Source organism: Astatotilapia calliptera, chromosome 9 (genome assembly GCF_964374335.1).
Source record: "Astatotilapia calliptera chromosome 9, fAstCal68.1, whole genome shotgun sequence".
Taxonomy (NCBI): Eukaryota; Metazoa; Chordata; class Actinopteri; order Cichliformes; family Cichlidae; genus Astatotilapia; species Astatotilapia calliptera.
In genome coordinates, this window is record NC_137430.1 from 17924222 (window position 1) to 17940461 (window position 16240).

The 16240-nt window shown below is 40.9% G+C and overlaps 1 protein-coding gene across 13 annotated transcripts in view; it reads left to right on the plus strand.

Annotated features, from left to right (window-relative positions):
* The window catches only part of eya1 (EYA transcriptional coactivator and phosphatase 1), a 61959-nt gene that overhangs the window by 25993 nt on the left and 19726 nt on the right, over window positions 1-16240 (plus strand). For 2 of the 13 annotated variants that reach the window (XM_026179473.2, XM_026179472.2), the window contains exons 2-8: window positions 4423-4550; window positions 5147-5212; window positions 6539-6616; window positions 9098-9164; window positions 9545-9690; window positions 10557-10694; window positions 14892-14974. In XM_026179473.2, coding sequence (XP_026035258.1) covers window positions 4427-4550; window positions 5147-5212; window positions 6539-6616; window positions 9098-9164; window positions 9545-9690; window positions 10557-10694; window positions 14892-14974 — 702 coding nt within the window. In that variant the 5' untranslated portion in view covers window positions 4423-4426. Of the gene's footprint in view, window positions 1-2493; window positions 2798-4422; window positions 4551-5146; window positions 5213-6538; window positions 6617-9097; window positions 9165-9544; window positions 9691-10556; window positions 10695-14891; window positions 14975-16240 lie in introns of those variants that run through there. The other 11 variants (XM_080305983.1, XM_080305982.1, XM_026179470.2 and 8 more) reach the window with 10 other exon arrangements.

Sequence of the window (16240 nt, forward strand, 5' to 3'; positions counted from 1 at the left end):
TTTGTAAACTGTGCCTAATTCCACTCACATCTGTGTCCAATTGTTGTCCGCATCTACATTCTTTGCGAGTGGATTTATTTTTCCTGGGCCACCATGTGGATTCAGCTGACCAGCTTAAGTGGGGATTAGTTGTTTTAAAGTTAGATTTTGATTAAAGCATTGTTTTGCAAAAGTTGTAACACACAACACATGGCTTATATACTCTGTAAAATACAAAAGACTTTGTGCAGATTATAAGATAAATATGTATTAGAAATGACAAAGGGGCTATTGACTGAAAAATGCCACTTTTTACTTGTCTTGTGCATTTTTTAAATTTGCATTAACATCTTAAAATACTAAACAAATCACAATTTTTATGTCAGTGCGTATATGAAAATAAGCAACCCTTGCTTGTATAATAACAGGTATATGCAGCAAAGAAGAAGAAACAGTGTGTGCTTGGTCAGGCACCCTGCATGCTCAGATGATCTAGCTAAAAGCTTGGCTGTAGCTATATTTATCTTTGGAAATGCAGGTCTTGAAATAAGTAAAGCGTAGTAAAAAAAAAAAAAAAAGAAGCCTGCTAACGGCTCTGAATGAAGCATGTTGTGGCACTTCTTTTTTTTTCTTTCTTTTGATGACACTTCCAACGCTTCATCTAGTCAGGCTTTGTTCTTGTTAGCTTCAAAGACCTGGCAGTTCAGGTTGAAGTAAAGAAGCACATCAAAGATGCTAAATGCAGACCTTTTTTAAAGAAAAAACTAAATGTTTAGCGGTGATGAAGAAAGGCATGTTTTTGCTTTTAAATCCAAGCCCCCTCCCTTCACCTCTCCCATCTTCCCTGCTCTCCCTCACCCCCTTCACCTGGCTGGTTTCACCTGCTGGCAAAGGCTGACACACCACTATGGTAATGGCTTTATTGGCATGAACTGTTGAAGAGAGAAGCCAGCCACCACACACACCATACCACATCAGCCCACCACAACACTCTCGCTTCACAGCTTCCCCCAACTCTGTGATCTCTCTTAATGTTCTGTGGCAAAATGTGTTTCTCTTTCGTCTCCATTGCTTTTGCCTCTTCTTTCTGTTCTATAAATATAGATTTTACTCATGTTGTAATTTTTTTCATCCTTTTTGTGTATTTCAGTATTAAGAAATTATTGGAGGAAGAAATGCTGTTGTCTGTGCTTTGTGAAAGTAAAAGTGAGGTGTGAGAATGAAATATACCGGTTATTTTTGCTAAGATGGCTGTATCGTAAGCAGTGGGAGAGAAGGCAAATTGTAAAGCTGGAATGGTGTTCATGAAGGCTTTGCCTCGGTGTGAAGAGCAAAGCCTGTTGGGGAAAAAAAAGAAAAAAAACCTTAGACCATGGAGCTCAGGTTACCCTGGCTCATGTAAACAGTCAGCCATTAAAAAATCATGGCAGGATTTTTGAAAAAAGACTTTATACATCTTTCGCTCCATCTCTCTCTCTCTTTTTTTTTTTTTTTTACCTGACCATATGAATACCTTTGACCTTTTTTGGACCCTGTATTCCCATGGTGGGCTGGAGTCAGGTCTAATATAGTGTTATAGCCATGCAAGTATATGGCTCTGCTTGATGTTTGCAGAGAGACAAGCAGAGTGGGAGTGGACAGCAAAATGTAACTGTCAGCTAAAGGAGAGTAATAGAGGCATTCGTAGCGTCATAGGAAACATATGTGGCTCCATATGCTCTCCATGTTCTCCTTTCCAGTCTCTTTCATTGTCTGGGATGCACCACTGATCTGAGGGCCTCTAAAGTGCTCTGTGTGTGTGTGTGTGTGTGTGTGTGTGTGTGTGTGTGTGTGTGTGTGTGTGTGTGTGTGTGTGTGTCTACGCCACTCATCTGGGGGCCTCTGTAGTGCCCTGTGCATGAGCGTGTGTGTGTGTGTGTGTACACTTGCAGACATACAGAAATGAGTTATGTGTCTTTGTGTGCTAAAAAAAAAAAAAGACATAAGCATGAACCTTTGTGTTACCGCAAAGAAAGTGTGTGTGTATTTCTCCCGTTCTTTTTTTCATGGCCATTGTGAGTCGGCTGTGAAGTTGTGCATTTTTCTATTGTGCCCCAGGCACAGGCAGGCCTAGGGAAGACAGCCCTGATGGTCATTAGGACCTGTCAGTATGCCTAGAGGAGGAGTGCTGATAAATTTCAGATAGTGTCAATTGCAGATGAAAGATCTGCTGAAGATGCTAGGGGTGTCACGCTTGACTTGCCACTGCTCAACAAGTCCCATCTTCCTTCCAGCAGCAGCAAGCAGGAAAGTAGGCAGGCTCTCCCACCCTTTACTGGCCCTCAGCCCCCTTCTATCCACAACCCCTCACCCCTTTGCCTACCTACACTCCCTCACCCCCTTCCCCACTCCCCATCACCCCCCTCCACCCCACCCCTTCCTGCTTACCTTGGCTAAGCCGCTTTGCATGTTGATTGGGGGAGGGCTAATCCAGTTTGCAGCTGTCGTAGACCAATGATGAATCACCTTTCCGTCATTTGGCCATGCTCCCCTTGCTCAGGGAGGAGGGAGGACCTGGAGGAGGAAACAACAGTGGAGCGGGGCTGCGGCTCAGAGCGAGACAATGTGAGCCTCTGTTCCCCAGCTAGCCCTCTCTTCCCATTCTGCTCCAGAATAACAATAATGTTTTCTCAGACAAGCCTTTTTGTGTCATGGATGGCTCCGGACTGTGACATCGAGCTGCAATAACAAGGAGTGACATTGTTTCTGCTGGGGCAGGTGGAGGCAGAATAAAGAAAGGGAGTGTGGTTTGAGAGGACTCAAAGCCATCTAGGTCCAGGTAAGAGCACAGTTGTGCCAGTGCCAGGAGCATCAGAGACATGTAGCTCTCTGTGTGGCATCAGAGATTGCTTTAGAAATTCTGCTAAAGAACTGTCGGCATTTCTCGGCTTGACTGATTAGAGATGGGAGGCTTTTTAGCCGTCAGTTAATGACAAAAAAGTTTGGCAAAAGGAAAAGAAAACAGGATTAAGCCGTGTGTGCAAGAAATAGGGTCAGTTTATTCTGGATCATCCTTAAGAGTATGCTTAGCGGGTGTGATATTTTTAGGGGAGGAGTAAATTAATATACCTTTGGGAAAAAGGCAATGCAGCTTCCATTACTGGAGCACGCATGAAGAAGACTGACTTGGACTTTTGTGTTGCTGTTTTTTGTTAATTATAATTACCTTTTTGGTGTGTACTGTCTTGCCTAAATGTATATATTTATTTCCCATAAATAATTGATTTGGATTTAAACCCCAAGAAATGACTACATCTGCCAAAATCTACTGGAAAGTATTACAACATAATATCATTGCAATGTTATTTTAAACCCAGTGAATGCATATCATAATTTAATGTTTTTATCTCATAATTCTGTTTCTTGGTGGCATCTGATATCACTCAGACTACTCAGAGTTGCTTGAGCATTTATCTTTGTGGCCTTTTGTAAAGGCCGATGTTTGTCGATAGCAGAGATACCCCAAACCCTGCAATATAATTAAAAATGACAGTACAATGTACAAAACATTTTATCCTAATTTCATTAACTCACTGTTGCAATGGGAGCAGCGGCAGAAACAAATGGGGTGTAGAGTTTGTGGCCATACTTTTTCAAATCACTCGTGCCTTCTTTTAGCTCCATTGTCTGTGCTCAATCAGATCCTTTGAGCGCACAAATGAGAAGAGAGAATAAGGTTTTCAGTGCCGTGGTCTTTTGTATAAACACAGAAACAATTAAGGAGCTTGCCAGAGCAAACACATGCCTCATGAGCTTCTCATCTGCCCATCACTGAGGCATAGACTCTTATAATCAAGCAGAGTGCTGCGTTTTTAACAGGCATGCTGTGCGTTGCTTCCAACCAGCAAACATCTGTTAACAGTCTTCATTATCGCACAAAACGATATATACTTAAGGCCATTTTTGTTTCAAGAAGCATCAGACTAAATTAAGAGTAAACATTTTGCGTTCACATTACGTTAAATTGTGACTGCCAGTGAGAAATCTCAAACTGTGCTGTCAAAATGCTTAACAGTCATTTTATCACTCTGTTCCACACAGTTTTTTTTTTTGTGTGTGTGTAACATTTTGTCTTGTGTACTTCCTTCATTTTAATCTGATAATTGTTTTTTTCTGGGCATTTAGCACAGCCTAAAAATTGCTTTATTTAAAGTAGTAAAGTAGAAAAATATCACATGCAAGATAGAAATGAGTAAACTTGCATTAAATTGTGTATTTTTCTACTGTAAGTGCAGTGGAATACACTGTGCTTTTTACTCTCTCATGTTCACCATTTTATACCGTGCACGAGGGTGTACACAGAATTCTGCATGAGAGCTCTGCGCCTTCCCTGAAACCAGACTATCTAATTTGATTTGATGTGTGCCTGCGTGTGTGTGTGTGTGTGTGTGTGTGTGTCGTCAGGTCTATGGAAATGCAGGATCTAGCCAGTCCGCACAGCCGAGTAAGTGGAAGCAGTGAATCTCCTAATGGTCCCAACCTTGACAACTCACACATCGGTAACAATTCCATGACACCCAATGGCACTGAAGGTATGTGTGCAGTGCTGTTGTGCGTACATTTACCTTTCTCTCTTTTAATGCTTGCTAAAGTTCCTAAAATAACTGTATCACAGTATCGATGCTTTACAGCAATAAAGCCAGCGTGAGTGTTGAACTGATATTTAGAAGTTTTTTAGGATATATTATCAACACTTTTGCTGTAATATAGTATTAACAAGATACTAAAATGGGGCGTGGATTCATTTGACATTTGCTGGTTCTCAGCCTTAACACAGTTCAGTACCTCTGTTGGTCGTTTTCTCGTGACTATTAGCTGTTTATTTAAGCACCCATGTAATTATTCAAAGCCCACAAATGGAAATGATGGCACTTTGCATTTGGTTTCTACTCTACATTGTTATAGTCACTCAGGCGATTCACCTGTGCTTCAAATCTGAGCCTTTGTTTAGTGAAGCAGTCGTCCCCAAATCATAAAACATCAATTTATTAAAAGAACCACATTGTCAGATAAGCTTTAGAAGTATTTTTTAAATTTATTATTTTTGTTTGTTTGTTCATGACACACAGGACCTGTAGTCATGATGTAGACTGTCATGTGTTCCTTTGCCATTCTGTCTTTCCCATAGGTGATAACATCACAATGCTTACCACTGCAGACTGGTTGTTAGGTTCAAACTCACAGTCCGCTGCAGGTTTGTCTACTGTTGGTGCCAATGAAAGGACAATACTTGGTGTTTTGTGTTTTTTGTTTGTTTCAACTCAACTGAAAGCACTCATTGTAATTTTGAACCATCTACTTGACTCATGAAGAAATTTGTATTCTTTAAAATCTCCCCTTAAAATTATATTACTATTTACCAGCTGCAACATTATAAAATCGCCTCAACTATTGTGCCTTTCATTCAGAAACTCTGGTACTTGTTGTTATTTTTTGTGGCATTCTGTTTCAAGCATGGTTTGACACAGACTTGACTTGAGTTCATTGTTAGTGATTGGTCGTACTGTGAACTTGCATATAAGCATTATAAGCATTATAATTCTTAATTTTTTAATTTGGTTGTTCCATGCTGATTTCCTGAATACAGTGGTTATTGTGTGCTCTGTGACCTGAATGCTAGTTTATGCATGCATTTACCACTATTTTTCATCAGTGTGCTGTTGAAAAGAACTACCCTTTGTCAGCATATGTTCCTGCACTGAGCAAGCATAGTGGAAACATGTAAAACATGACAGCAAATGGCTTCTTCAACCATGAGGGATTCCACTGAGCATGACTCCTTTGCCCACATTGTCAATCTGTTTTTCCAAAAAAGGAAGAAAACAATCCTTCAGCCCGCCTGAAGTGAAATGGATAGATTTCAAAGAATCCTGAGCTGTCAGATAGCTGTGAAATTGTCTTTGCAAATCTATTGCTGAGCTGTATAATAGCATCAAGGTCAAACAGCGTTCCCCACCCTCTTAAAAAGATTTTATACACCATATATTTCCTTGACATTTCAGTCGTACTTGCGTATCGCTTTTTATCAGCGACTTTAACGCACATCTACTGCACTTATTTTCATTCATCCCACATCTAAGTACTGATATGTCAGGAGGTTATTTTCTTTAAAATAATAATAGAAAGCTTTAGTATTTTACATTTACTAGAATCCACTCTCATATGAAAGTTTAATTCATGGTTCTTTTTTAAGTAGATAAAAACTTTCCTATTGCGGTTTTGATCTTTTCTATTTTGTCACTCTGAAAGATAAATAACAAGAGATCAAAAGAAAATCTAGCTACCAAAAATAATTAGACAATTCAGTAATACATGTACTTAAGACTACTGCAAATGTATTGTGCATTTAAATTAGCTGACCTTATTTTACATGCAATACACTTATTAAATGTTATTTTTTTCCAAAAAAGTATTTTTTGTTTGTGAAAATGTGGAAGCCTAATGTAGTGAGACAAGATTTTCCTTTTTTCCTGACATTGATGTGGTGCTCTTGCTGAGAATGTGTCTTCTTTGTTTGCAGTTAAAACAGAACCAATGAGCAGCACCGAAATCGCCACCTCAGTAGCAGACACCTCTCTAGATAGCTTCTCAGGATCAGGTGAGACGTTTTGGTGTGTGTGTGTGTGAATGTGTGTGAATGTGTGTCCGACTGCCTCTCTCTCATACACACAGCAGATGAGCATAGAGATGACTGACTGATAAGCCGGTACCCGGGAAATGTCCCTCCAGCTAAAACTGCATTACAATGTGTGTTTTTGTGTGATAGTGTGTTTAAGAACAAGGGGATCTACCTCAACTGTCAGCATATATATATGCTGTGCTTGCTTGCACCTGTGTGTGTGTCCTGACTCCACTGGTTCCCATGTCAGTGAGGACTGAATTATGACCTGTAATGCACTGAGCTTGTCTGTCCAGTGGAGTGACGCGCTATCCCAGTGGCCCTCGATCTCCACGGGCTGTTACCCAATCGGCCTATCGGCCTAGGCTTTTCACACCTTCCTTTCAGCAAGGAAATATCTCACTCACACACACACACACACACACTCTAACATAAACACATTGTTAAATAAAACAAAGGCCGCAGAGTATGATAAGCATTGTTGGAACTATCATAGGAATTATAACTATTTAAAATTTGGGGGGTTTATTTTTCCACCATCTGCAGTAAATCTTTGCTGTAAACATTTGTTAATAGCACTACGTGCAGCTGTACATGGTATTAACCTGCTGCTAATTTGCCTTTATTTCCTAAGCCGTTTAACTAAATGCTTGATACTATATGCTCGGAGGACATAAATCACAGCATGACTTTTGTCTGACAGTATTAATGAAATTTAGTAATCTTATACCCCATATCCTCCGTGGGGGAAACCCAAAGCGCTCTTCAGAAGAGCAAGTTTTGTCCAGTGGCAGGTGCTACTGATGTGGGAAAAGTGTTCAATATTAATAACGTGTGTGAGGGGTTTGGGCTTACAGTTACATACAGTTAGCGCCCCCCCCGCAACCAAATCCCTTATTTTACATGTCACGACCGATTAGACAGATGTTTTAAAACTGCGTCTCCGGTACAGTTAAATGCCGAGACTGAGATTGTTGCTTCCCCGAATTGTTCTGGTTTTAAACTAACTGAATAATTTTGTCAAGCTTAACAGATTTTAATTTATACAGCTATCTCTTGCATTTTATTAGCTTATTTTGATTTCATTCAATATGACTATTATTGTTTGCGTTTTTTTAACATTTAAAGTTTAAATTTGCAAAACAGCATTCAAGGTAGCTCTTCCACTTTGACTTTTTAAAGATTTTCTTTCTATTCAGAATTATTTACCAGAGTCCTATAAGTAAATTTATATTTTTTGTTAACGTACACGTGCTCTGTGGGTTGACATGGGTGCACATGCACACACGCATCAGCAACAGTAACCGGGAGGATTTTCTACAAATAATCAAATTATAGATATTAAACTACTTTTGTGACTGTTGTTATTTGACAAGCTGGAAAAATGAACCCTGTGCTGTGAATGTGTCAGAATGCAAAGTACATTTTGAGTTGTTTGACTTAAAACCGCACTAGCTAGTTTAATTCTCAGTTTAATCTGAGCTTGCTAGCAGCTTTGTGTTAAAGTTGCCTGTCTTATCTAAAGTAGGGCTTTGTGTTGATCAAAAGGCATATTTAAAAATCAGCATCTCTGTGATTTACCATGAATAGCAGTCTGATGCTTGAAAAATGTTTCTGTCTCAGTTTATTTCTCAACTTTGCACCTATCTACCTATCACCTACTCTCACCTGCACAGTTTGACTGAAGAAGGGGTGATCTGTGAGGCGGCTTTGGGAGAAACCCTCTAACACTATATAGGAAAATGGAGTGAGACAGCTGATATTGCACAATTTTACATACCCCACAACTATAATTAGTGTAGTAATTTTAGAACTAATGTTACAAGTGAATGCATATTATAGTTATTCTGATGAAGGCGGGGAATTGTACAAATATGTACAAAATTGAAGATGGGTGGAGTGAGTTTGAGTGTCCCCTGATTATTGCACAGAGAGCCAGAGCCTCATACAGCATGACTGACAAAGGCAATCTAGAGTTAAATAATTTTTTCTGCACTCAAAATAAAAAAATCTTGTAAAGTTGCTTGTATTTCAACCTTAAGAGCACCGGTGAAGCATATACTCATCAGTGATGAAACGAGTAGCACTCATTAGCTCCAATCAGTGACGTCACTTCAGATATGGCTGTGGCTAGAAAGACCCAAAGCATCTTAAGCCACAAGCCGAGACTGATTCAGGCCGTCGTGTGTGTGTGCTTACACCAGTGTTTGTCATAGCGGCTCAGAAGTATCTCAGAGATACGTGGGTCAGCAGGAGGACCTGATGTTTTTACCTGATTATTTTGCTTCATTATAACTCTCCGGTTTTCAACCTTAAATAAGGTTACCAAAATAAATAGAGTAATGCAATGTAATTACTGGTTCCTTGGAATCCAGAAGTTCTGTTGGCAAAAGATAATATTTACCTTATTTCTTAATGTTTAAATATGTGCTTGCCTCTTTTCTTTTTAACTCTCCTCAGCTATTGGAACCAGTGGCTTCAGCCCAAGACAAACGCACCAGTTCTCTCCACAGATTTACCCTTCCAAGTAAGGTTTCTTTTATTTTTCTGTAAAAAAATAAGCAGCATCCAACTTCATTTCGTTCTTTAATTAGATCCTTCTGCTAGATGGGGGTTTTCTGACTGGCTTTGTTTGCATGGGTGTCTGTAGCCAGCGCACTCTGAAATCTGTTGTAATTATTATCTTGCAAAAATTTCCTTTGCCATTTATTGTTCTTTCACTATGTATATGAGCTTTGCTATGCTGTCTATCTTACAGCTTGGCTGGCTGTTTAGAACGAAGTAGCTCAATCACAAGGAATTTCTCAGTTAGCAAAGTTTGTGTTATGGTTTTGGGGGTAAAACACGGGCCTCACTTTTCCTGCCTTCCTTTTCTCACTCTAGTTTCTTGTTTCTTTTCTCAAATAGCAGAACATATCCGCATATTCTTCCTACCCCTTCATCCCAAAATATGGCTGCGTATGGACAGGCGCAGTACACCACAGGAATGCAGCAGGCCGCAGCTTATGCTAGCTACCCCCAGCCTGGCCAGCCCTATGGCATACCAGCTTATGGTAAGATTAACACAAATGATTGCCTCCTCTTGCTGGAGAGAGTCTGTTAATAATGTCAGAGTTCTTGAAATTGTATTAACCCAAAGTCTTGAAAATGCACAACTAATTTTTTTTTCTTCATGAAGTTTAGGAAAAGTACCTTGCTCATGTTCCCAGAATTCCTCCTGTACACCAAAACCAACAGAGATGCTGAGTTGTTGTTTAGTGCCTGCATATTCTCTTGCAGTGCAGTAGAAGAAAATTTGCTTATGAAGCTGTTCAGATAGATCAGAAAGATTACTGATATAAATCTGAAAACAAGAACTGGTTTCCTCTGGCATCGCAAGAGAAGCATAGAGTACATCGCTTACTGTAGACTTTATTTGTCCTAAGTCTTTGGAGTGTTTTGACCCCACAAGACTCTCCAATATGTGGAGGAATTTACACTGTTTATTTGAATAAAGTCCTGCAATCTGCCGTCGCATAGAGACTACATTGTGACTGACTCAGCCAAAACAGTGGTCAGGGTAGCTCACAAACACGGGCAGAATGTTTTGTTACTTGTGCATCTTTTCATGTGACCTTTGCTAAATGATAATAACAGTTATTAATAAAATCATAAAATAAAACAAGCCTAATCCAAACATGCGTTTTGGTTTTCGAGCAAAGTAGTGTGCTGTTGTGCAGAGTGATGGAACTCAGCGCAAGATAAAATTTCCAAACAACAAATGATGAAAATCAGTAACAGATAATCACCAGTCATCCACTGTGATTAGTGTGTTATGCTAACAGACAGAGGTGGTGTCCCTTTGCTGTCCAGTGTAATTTAAAACTGTGTTGACTGTTGTCTGTGCATCAAACCGATCTGGTGTCACTAACTGATTTAGGTCCATTGTGGGCAGGCATAAAGACGGAGGGGGGGTTGAGTCAGTCCCAATCCCCGGGACAGACAGGCTTCCTAAGCTACAGCTCTGGCTTCACAACACCACAGACAGGACAGGCCCCCTACAGCTACCAGATGCAGGGTGAGGACATCATTGTGAATTCTTTGCTTTTTCTCCCAATTTTTTCCAAAGTTTGAATTTGTGCGTTAGAAAACACACCACAAGATGAAATACATTTTACTTAAACCCAACAGCATATGAAATAGATGGCAAACTTTTTTTTTTTTTTGCTATTTCTGTAGTGGGTCTCTTTTTGGATGTAATGCACAAAATCCTGTCTTTATATTCAGCCCTTTCAAATAAGGTTTATTTTACTTTTTTTTTTTTTTACATTAGAAGACTTATTCACAGCACAGCCCTCGCCCTCACCCTTGATAGTGGTTGCAACCCAGCGGTGTTTTGTGCAGCCACAACGGCTGCCTTCCTTTCCTCTCCTCTCTTAAAAGTATCAACACAGATGGAAAAATGGCAAGCACTTAGGAGGCAGCAGCCATGTCGCTCCCCAGCCTTTGTTTTTTCTCTCCCTGTGATCATATTTTCATTTGTTTAAGAACTGAGAACACAGAGATTTATGCCCTTGAAACCGATTAAGATGAGTTGTGCACCCTACACTCCCCCTTTTTGTGCTCTTTCTCTCCAGCCATACAGTTTAAATGTAGATCGGGCCTAATGCCCAGTGGACTGTATCTGTTACACTCTTTCTGCTTCTCTCTGGTTCAGAAAGCCTCTGCACTGAGCAAGCTAGCTGCTATTGCAGTCTTTGTATTCTCTCCTGTAATATCTAAAGTGTGACAGTTGAAATATCTCCACATGTTGCTGAAAAGCCCCCAGAACATCCCACAATAAATAACACCAGCTCAGCAGCAGATGTGGCAGGGGAAGCCTCTCTTCCACGCCTCTTAACCAAATACAGTTGGCCACATTCAGAGATTTTGGAGCACACTTCACACCTGAAAAAAGGAGAGGCAGAAAGAGAACGACAGGAACAAAAGTCAGAGCATGTGCGGCAGAGTGCACAAGCTGCTATCCTGCCCTTAGTGGTTTAACTCATGATGACAGTATTATGTTCCCATTCATCTTCTAAGTATTATGCTCTTACTCTGTCTTTCTTTTAACCTCCGTCTATCTCAGTCTCTCCCTCACTCTCTTCAGCTATCTCTGCCTATCTTTTCCCCCATGTTAGCGTTAAGTGCATTAGTAATTGACAGCCATGTAAGATGACAGATTGACCACTATTCTGGCCCTGGGTTCTCTAACTGTGGCTCTGGCCCTCCGCCACACCATCATCATTACTCTCTCCGGCCTATTGATCTGCCTGGGCAATGTGCCTCAGGCCTGGGTGTCCCAACCAAAGACTCCTTTTCCACATCTGATACTCCCCTTTCTTTCAGTGTCGCTGCCACCAGCCTGTGGCCAGCTGTCAAGGCAGAGGACGATTAGATTAATGTTTTTTGCTCTTTGCTTTCATCTCTGATGCGATCGAGCTTTGTGTGGTTGCTAAAGTCAAGGTACCAAATCATAAAGTGGACACTTGGGGCACTTTTTTGTAGGGCATTTCAGGGAGTACCGAAAATGGCAAAAAATATTAGAGGAGCGTAAACAGACAGAGGCATTGTTTTTATGGTGGTGCTGAGCAGATGCTAATTAGGTGAATAATTGGGTTCCAGCATTCTGTCCCAATGGTAGTGCGAGCTGAAGAAGCTGAAGCCTTGGTTGCCTTTTAAAAGGAGAGCCCCATCTGGACTTGATAGGCTATTCCCAAGTGGGGCATACAAACTTCTGCTACAAATATTGTGCACTGATGATAGACATAGCCCATGGCAAGGGACTGATCAAGCAAAGCAAATGGACTTCCAATTGTGGAGCCAGAAGGCAGGAGGGAAGGAGGAGAGGAGGGAGGGATGATGTCTGGTCCTGAGTGAGTGAACTAACTGGAGCAGGACAGGGGGAGGGAGAGAAAACATGCCCCCCGGGGAACCACAAGGCCCTTTCTTTCTCTCCCTGCTATAACCAGCACCACCACTCCAAACAGCATGGGCTCATTCTCACCGGGCTAGCGGGGGTCCCCTCAGCTTTTATGTGGCTCCTTGTTCTCCACAGAGCAACCCTCAAACCTGCCAGCGAGAGCTTTTATGACTGTTTGAACTGTGCATTAGGCTAATTTGTTGTTCTTTGCGGCCTTTGCACCTTGTTTTTGTCTTATTGTTCAATTGAACCTTCGCAGTATTTTGAACTTTCTTCAGCGAACACAGGAAAGTTTTACGTATCTCCTTCCCCTTAAAATATTAAACAAGAAAAGAAAGAGCAACGCTGATAATTACCGGGATGTAAAACATGCTGGAGGTAAAAACTGCACATGCTGCACAAATAATTATTAAATTCTGGTAATTTAAAGGTATTTCTTTTTATCTTTTAGCCACTGTGCTGCAAGTGTAGCTAACTGACAAGTCAAAACTCAATGTCTTCATGCTGCTTTGGATGCACTGCCATATCACCCCCGCACCCAAAAAAAGACACACGCACAAAACACACACACACTCCCCTCCACTCACACAGAAAAACTTCCCTAATCATTCCCCCCTTTCTGAAAGCTGCTTCATGTTTGTCACGGTGTGGGAGGGCCCTCCTGATGGGGCCAATGACCATAGGATGAAAGGAACTCCCTCTGTTTGTGTCTGACAACAAAGGTGTAATTACGTCCTCATTTAGGAACAGTAAATCTATCTCCTGCCTCGTTTTCACTGAAGCTGTGGGATACTTTCTTGGCCTTGGTAGGATGACTACGGTTATAGGTAAAGAAATTGTTTAAAGAATATGGCGGCGCCCTTTTTGTGTCCCCTACGGCTATGTGGACAAACAAGCTGCTTTTGTATGGACAGAAATGAGGTACAAAGCCCACTGTTTTTTGGGCTCAATGTTTTTTAACAATTCATTTGGAATTAATTAATTAAAACTGAATCATCTGTCACTGAGAGTGAGAGAGAGTGACCAGAACTGACCAAAACCCTCGATTTTTAGTTTTGTTTATTTTAATGTGTGCATTACACTGTTGGCAGAATAATTTGCTTATACTAAACTCCACAAGTAATCATTTCTTAATTGCATTATTTTGGATAAGAATGAATTACACTTGAGTTGATGAGAAATCTGCACATAAAAGTCACATCAACACATCGTGGCCCCTACTCACAGCTTTTCCGATGAGTATTTTGCAATGAAACTTCTTTATAAACATGATTGTTGCTCATTTGCTCAAATGGGAATCCCCCTCACTACATCTTTATAATGGATAAACCAGTTTTACTTAGTTGACCAGTTCGCAGTCATTGTTTGTGATTAAATAAATATTTGAGTTCAGTTTAATGCTGTTAAGCCTTGGGCAATAAAATCTGGCAAATTCTCTTTCTTTCTTTTCCTTTTTTTAACAGTTAGAAGTAACATTTATTAATTAATATTAATTTGAGGATCGAAATATGCAAATGAAGACAGATTTTTATGTTAATTATTCAGTTCTTTAAATCGTCACAATAACTGTTATCTCAAGAATTAGGATCTGGTTTCTCTACCAGTGTATGACCCCTTTAAACTGTCCCTCCTGCTGTTCTCTGACTTGACATGACAGTACAGGTGGATGGCCACTGAGGAGAGATGTTGTGTCCCAACAGCTGCTGCTGTCCTATGCTACAAATCATAGCATGTATGATATTAGGGCATTAGATACTATTGACCCTTTTGAGTGATTTAATTACCCAGAAGAACCATAGTTTGAACAAGTGGAAAGGAGAAGCATACATATTCATCAGGGCTGGATTTCAGTAGCACACCATGCCAGAGCTGCTCACCCCAACTTCAACCCTCTTTTCATATACATCTCTGTCACTATACCCCCACCCCCCACCTCCTACTCATGTCCCGTCCAGAGTGCATCCACCGTTTCCACCCCCTTTACTCAACGCGCCACCCTTCGGTAACTCGCACACAACAGTCTCTTGTGTTCTTCGCATTGTGCGGGCTTGGAAGCAGGTTTTCCCCCCCACCTCTGCACTGTCATTCATCAGGCCTGATCCAATCACAGATAAGGGAGGAAGAGCAGAAAGATAAGGCCACTGTTTGGAGCTCTCCCTGAGGCCTCCCTCTGTTCACCTACTAAAATAGTTGTTTCAAGATGAATCTTTTTTCCCCCTCCTAACAATGCACCATTTTATTTACACTGCTGCAGATTTAATTTTGTCTTTTCATGTAACATAACTTAAAGTTCCAATGTTTTTCTCCTCATAGGTGGGACTTTCACAACAACGTCAGGATTGTACACAGGAAATAACTCCCTGACAAACTCAACTGGCTTCAACAGCACGCAACAGGTAGCTGCGGATTTCTCCCTTATCTCCTTATTCCTCTAATCTGGTATCAATTTGCAGCTATCATTTTATACTTGAGGTTTGAACTGATCTTGGAAATCTTCATGAAACATGCGTACTCAATATGCTACATTTCACCCATGACACATTCAGACATAAATCATTCACAATGTCAAAAGCTTTGTACACAGGCTTATCTACCGTACCTCCTCCAACACATGTATATTATGCCACAGAGGAAAGGAGGAGGGGAAAAAAACAAGACAGATCGTTGTCCAGATGTAGGACAGAACAGAACATGTGTTTGCATTTATTTTTTGGAATCTGCACTGTAAAGTAGCAACACTGGTGCAGGGCATTTCTCAGATTACCCTGCCAAACCACCTAGTTATTTTCTTCAATTCTGCTACCTTTTGTCTTTCTGTCTGCCTCTGTGTTTTGATCTAAATCTTCCCTCTAACATCGCATTGAACATATCATTCCATTTGACTCTTTTTTTTATGTATCCCTGCTCAGACATGCACTTCTTCTCTGAACATGTTGACTTTGTGTCTGAGTGAGCACCCTGGTAATACTTATGTAAAAGTCACGATGGCAGTATTATGACGCTGGTCCTAGTAAGGATAAAATGGTAAATGGCCTGTATTTGTATAGCGCTTTACTAGTCCCTAATGACCCAAAAGCGCTTTACACATCCAGTCATCCACACATTCACACACTGGTGATGGCAAGCTACATTGTAGCCACAGCCACCCTGGGGCGCACTGACAGAGGCGAGGCTGCCGTACACTGGCGCCACCGGGCCCTCTGACCACCACCAGTAGGCAACGGGTGAAGTGTCTTGCCCAAGAACACAACGCGATTGAGCCATCAGATATCTCCATTTGCATTTGCAGACAAGCAAATGAGCCATTGTCTGGAAAGCAGCTTAGAAATAAGTCCAGCCTTTTGCATGCTTGGAACTGGGCAGGCTTTTGGACAGAAACTTAAGAAAAGGGAATTTAAGAAAAGGATTCCCTAAAAGTCATGAACTAGCCATGGAGATGATAATGTTAAACAAGATGCAGTGAACTTAGGACAAATTCTTCAAAGAAATTTTGAACATGATGTCTCTTTTAACTCTGTCATCTCCATTACCACAGCACCATTTCCACAAACCATGAACAGAAACTCCAGTGCTGTCCAGTTTTGAGTGTATGACATCATGTGTGTAACGTCTCTTTTCATCACTATTGGGAAGATGTCTCAATGAAACCTTGAGGGACACTG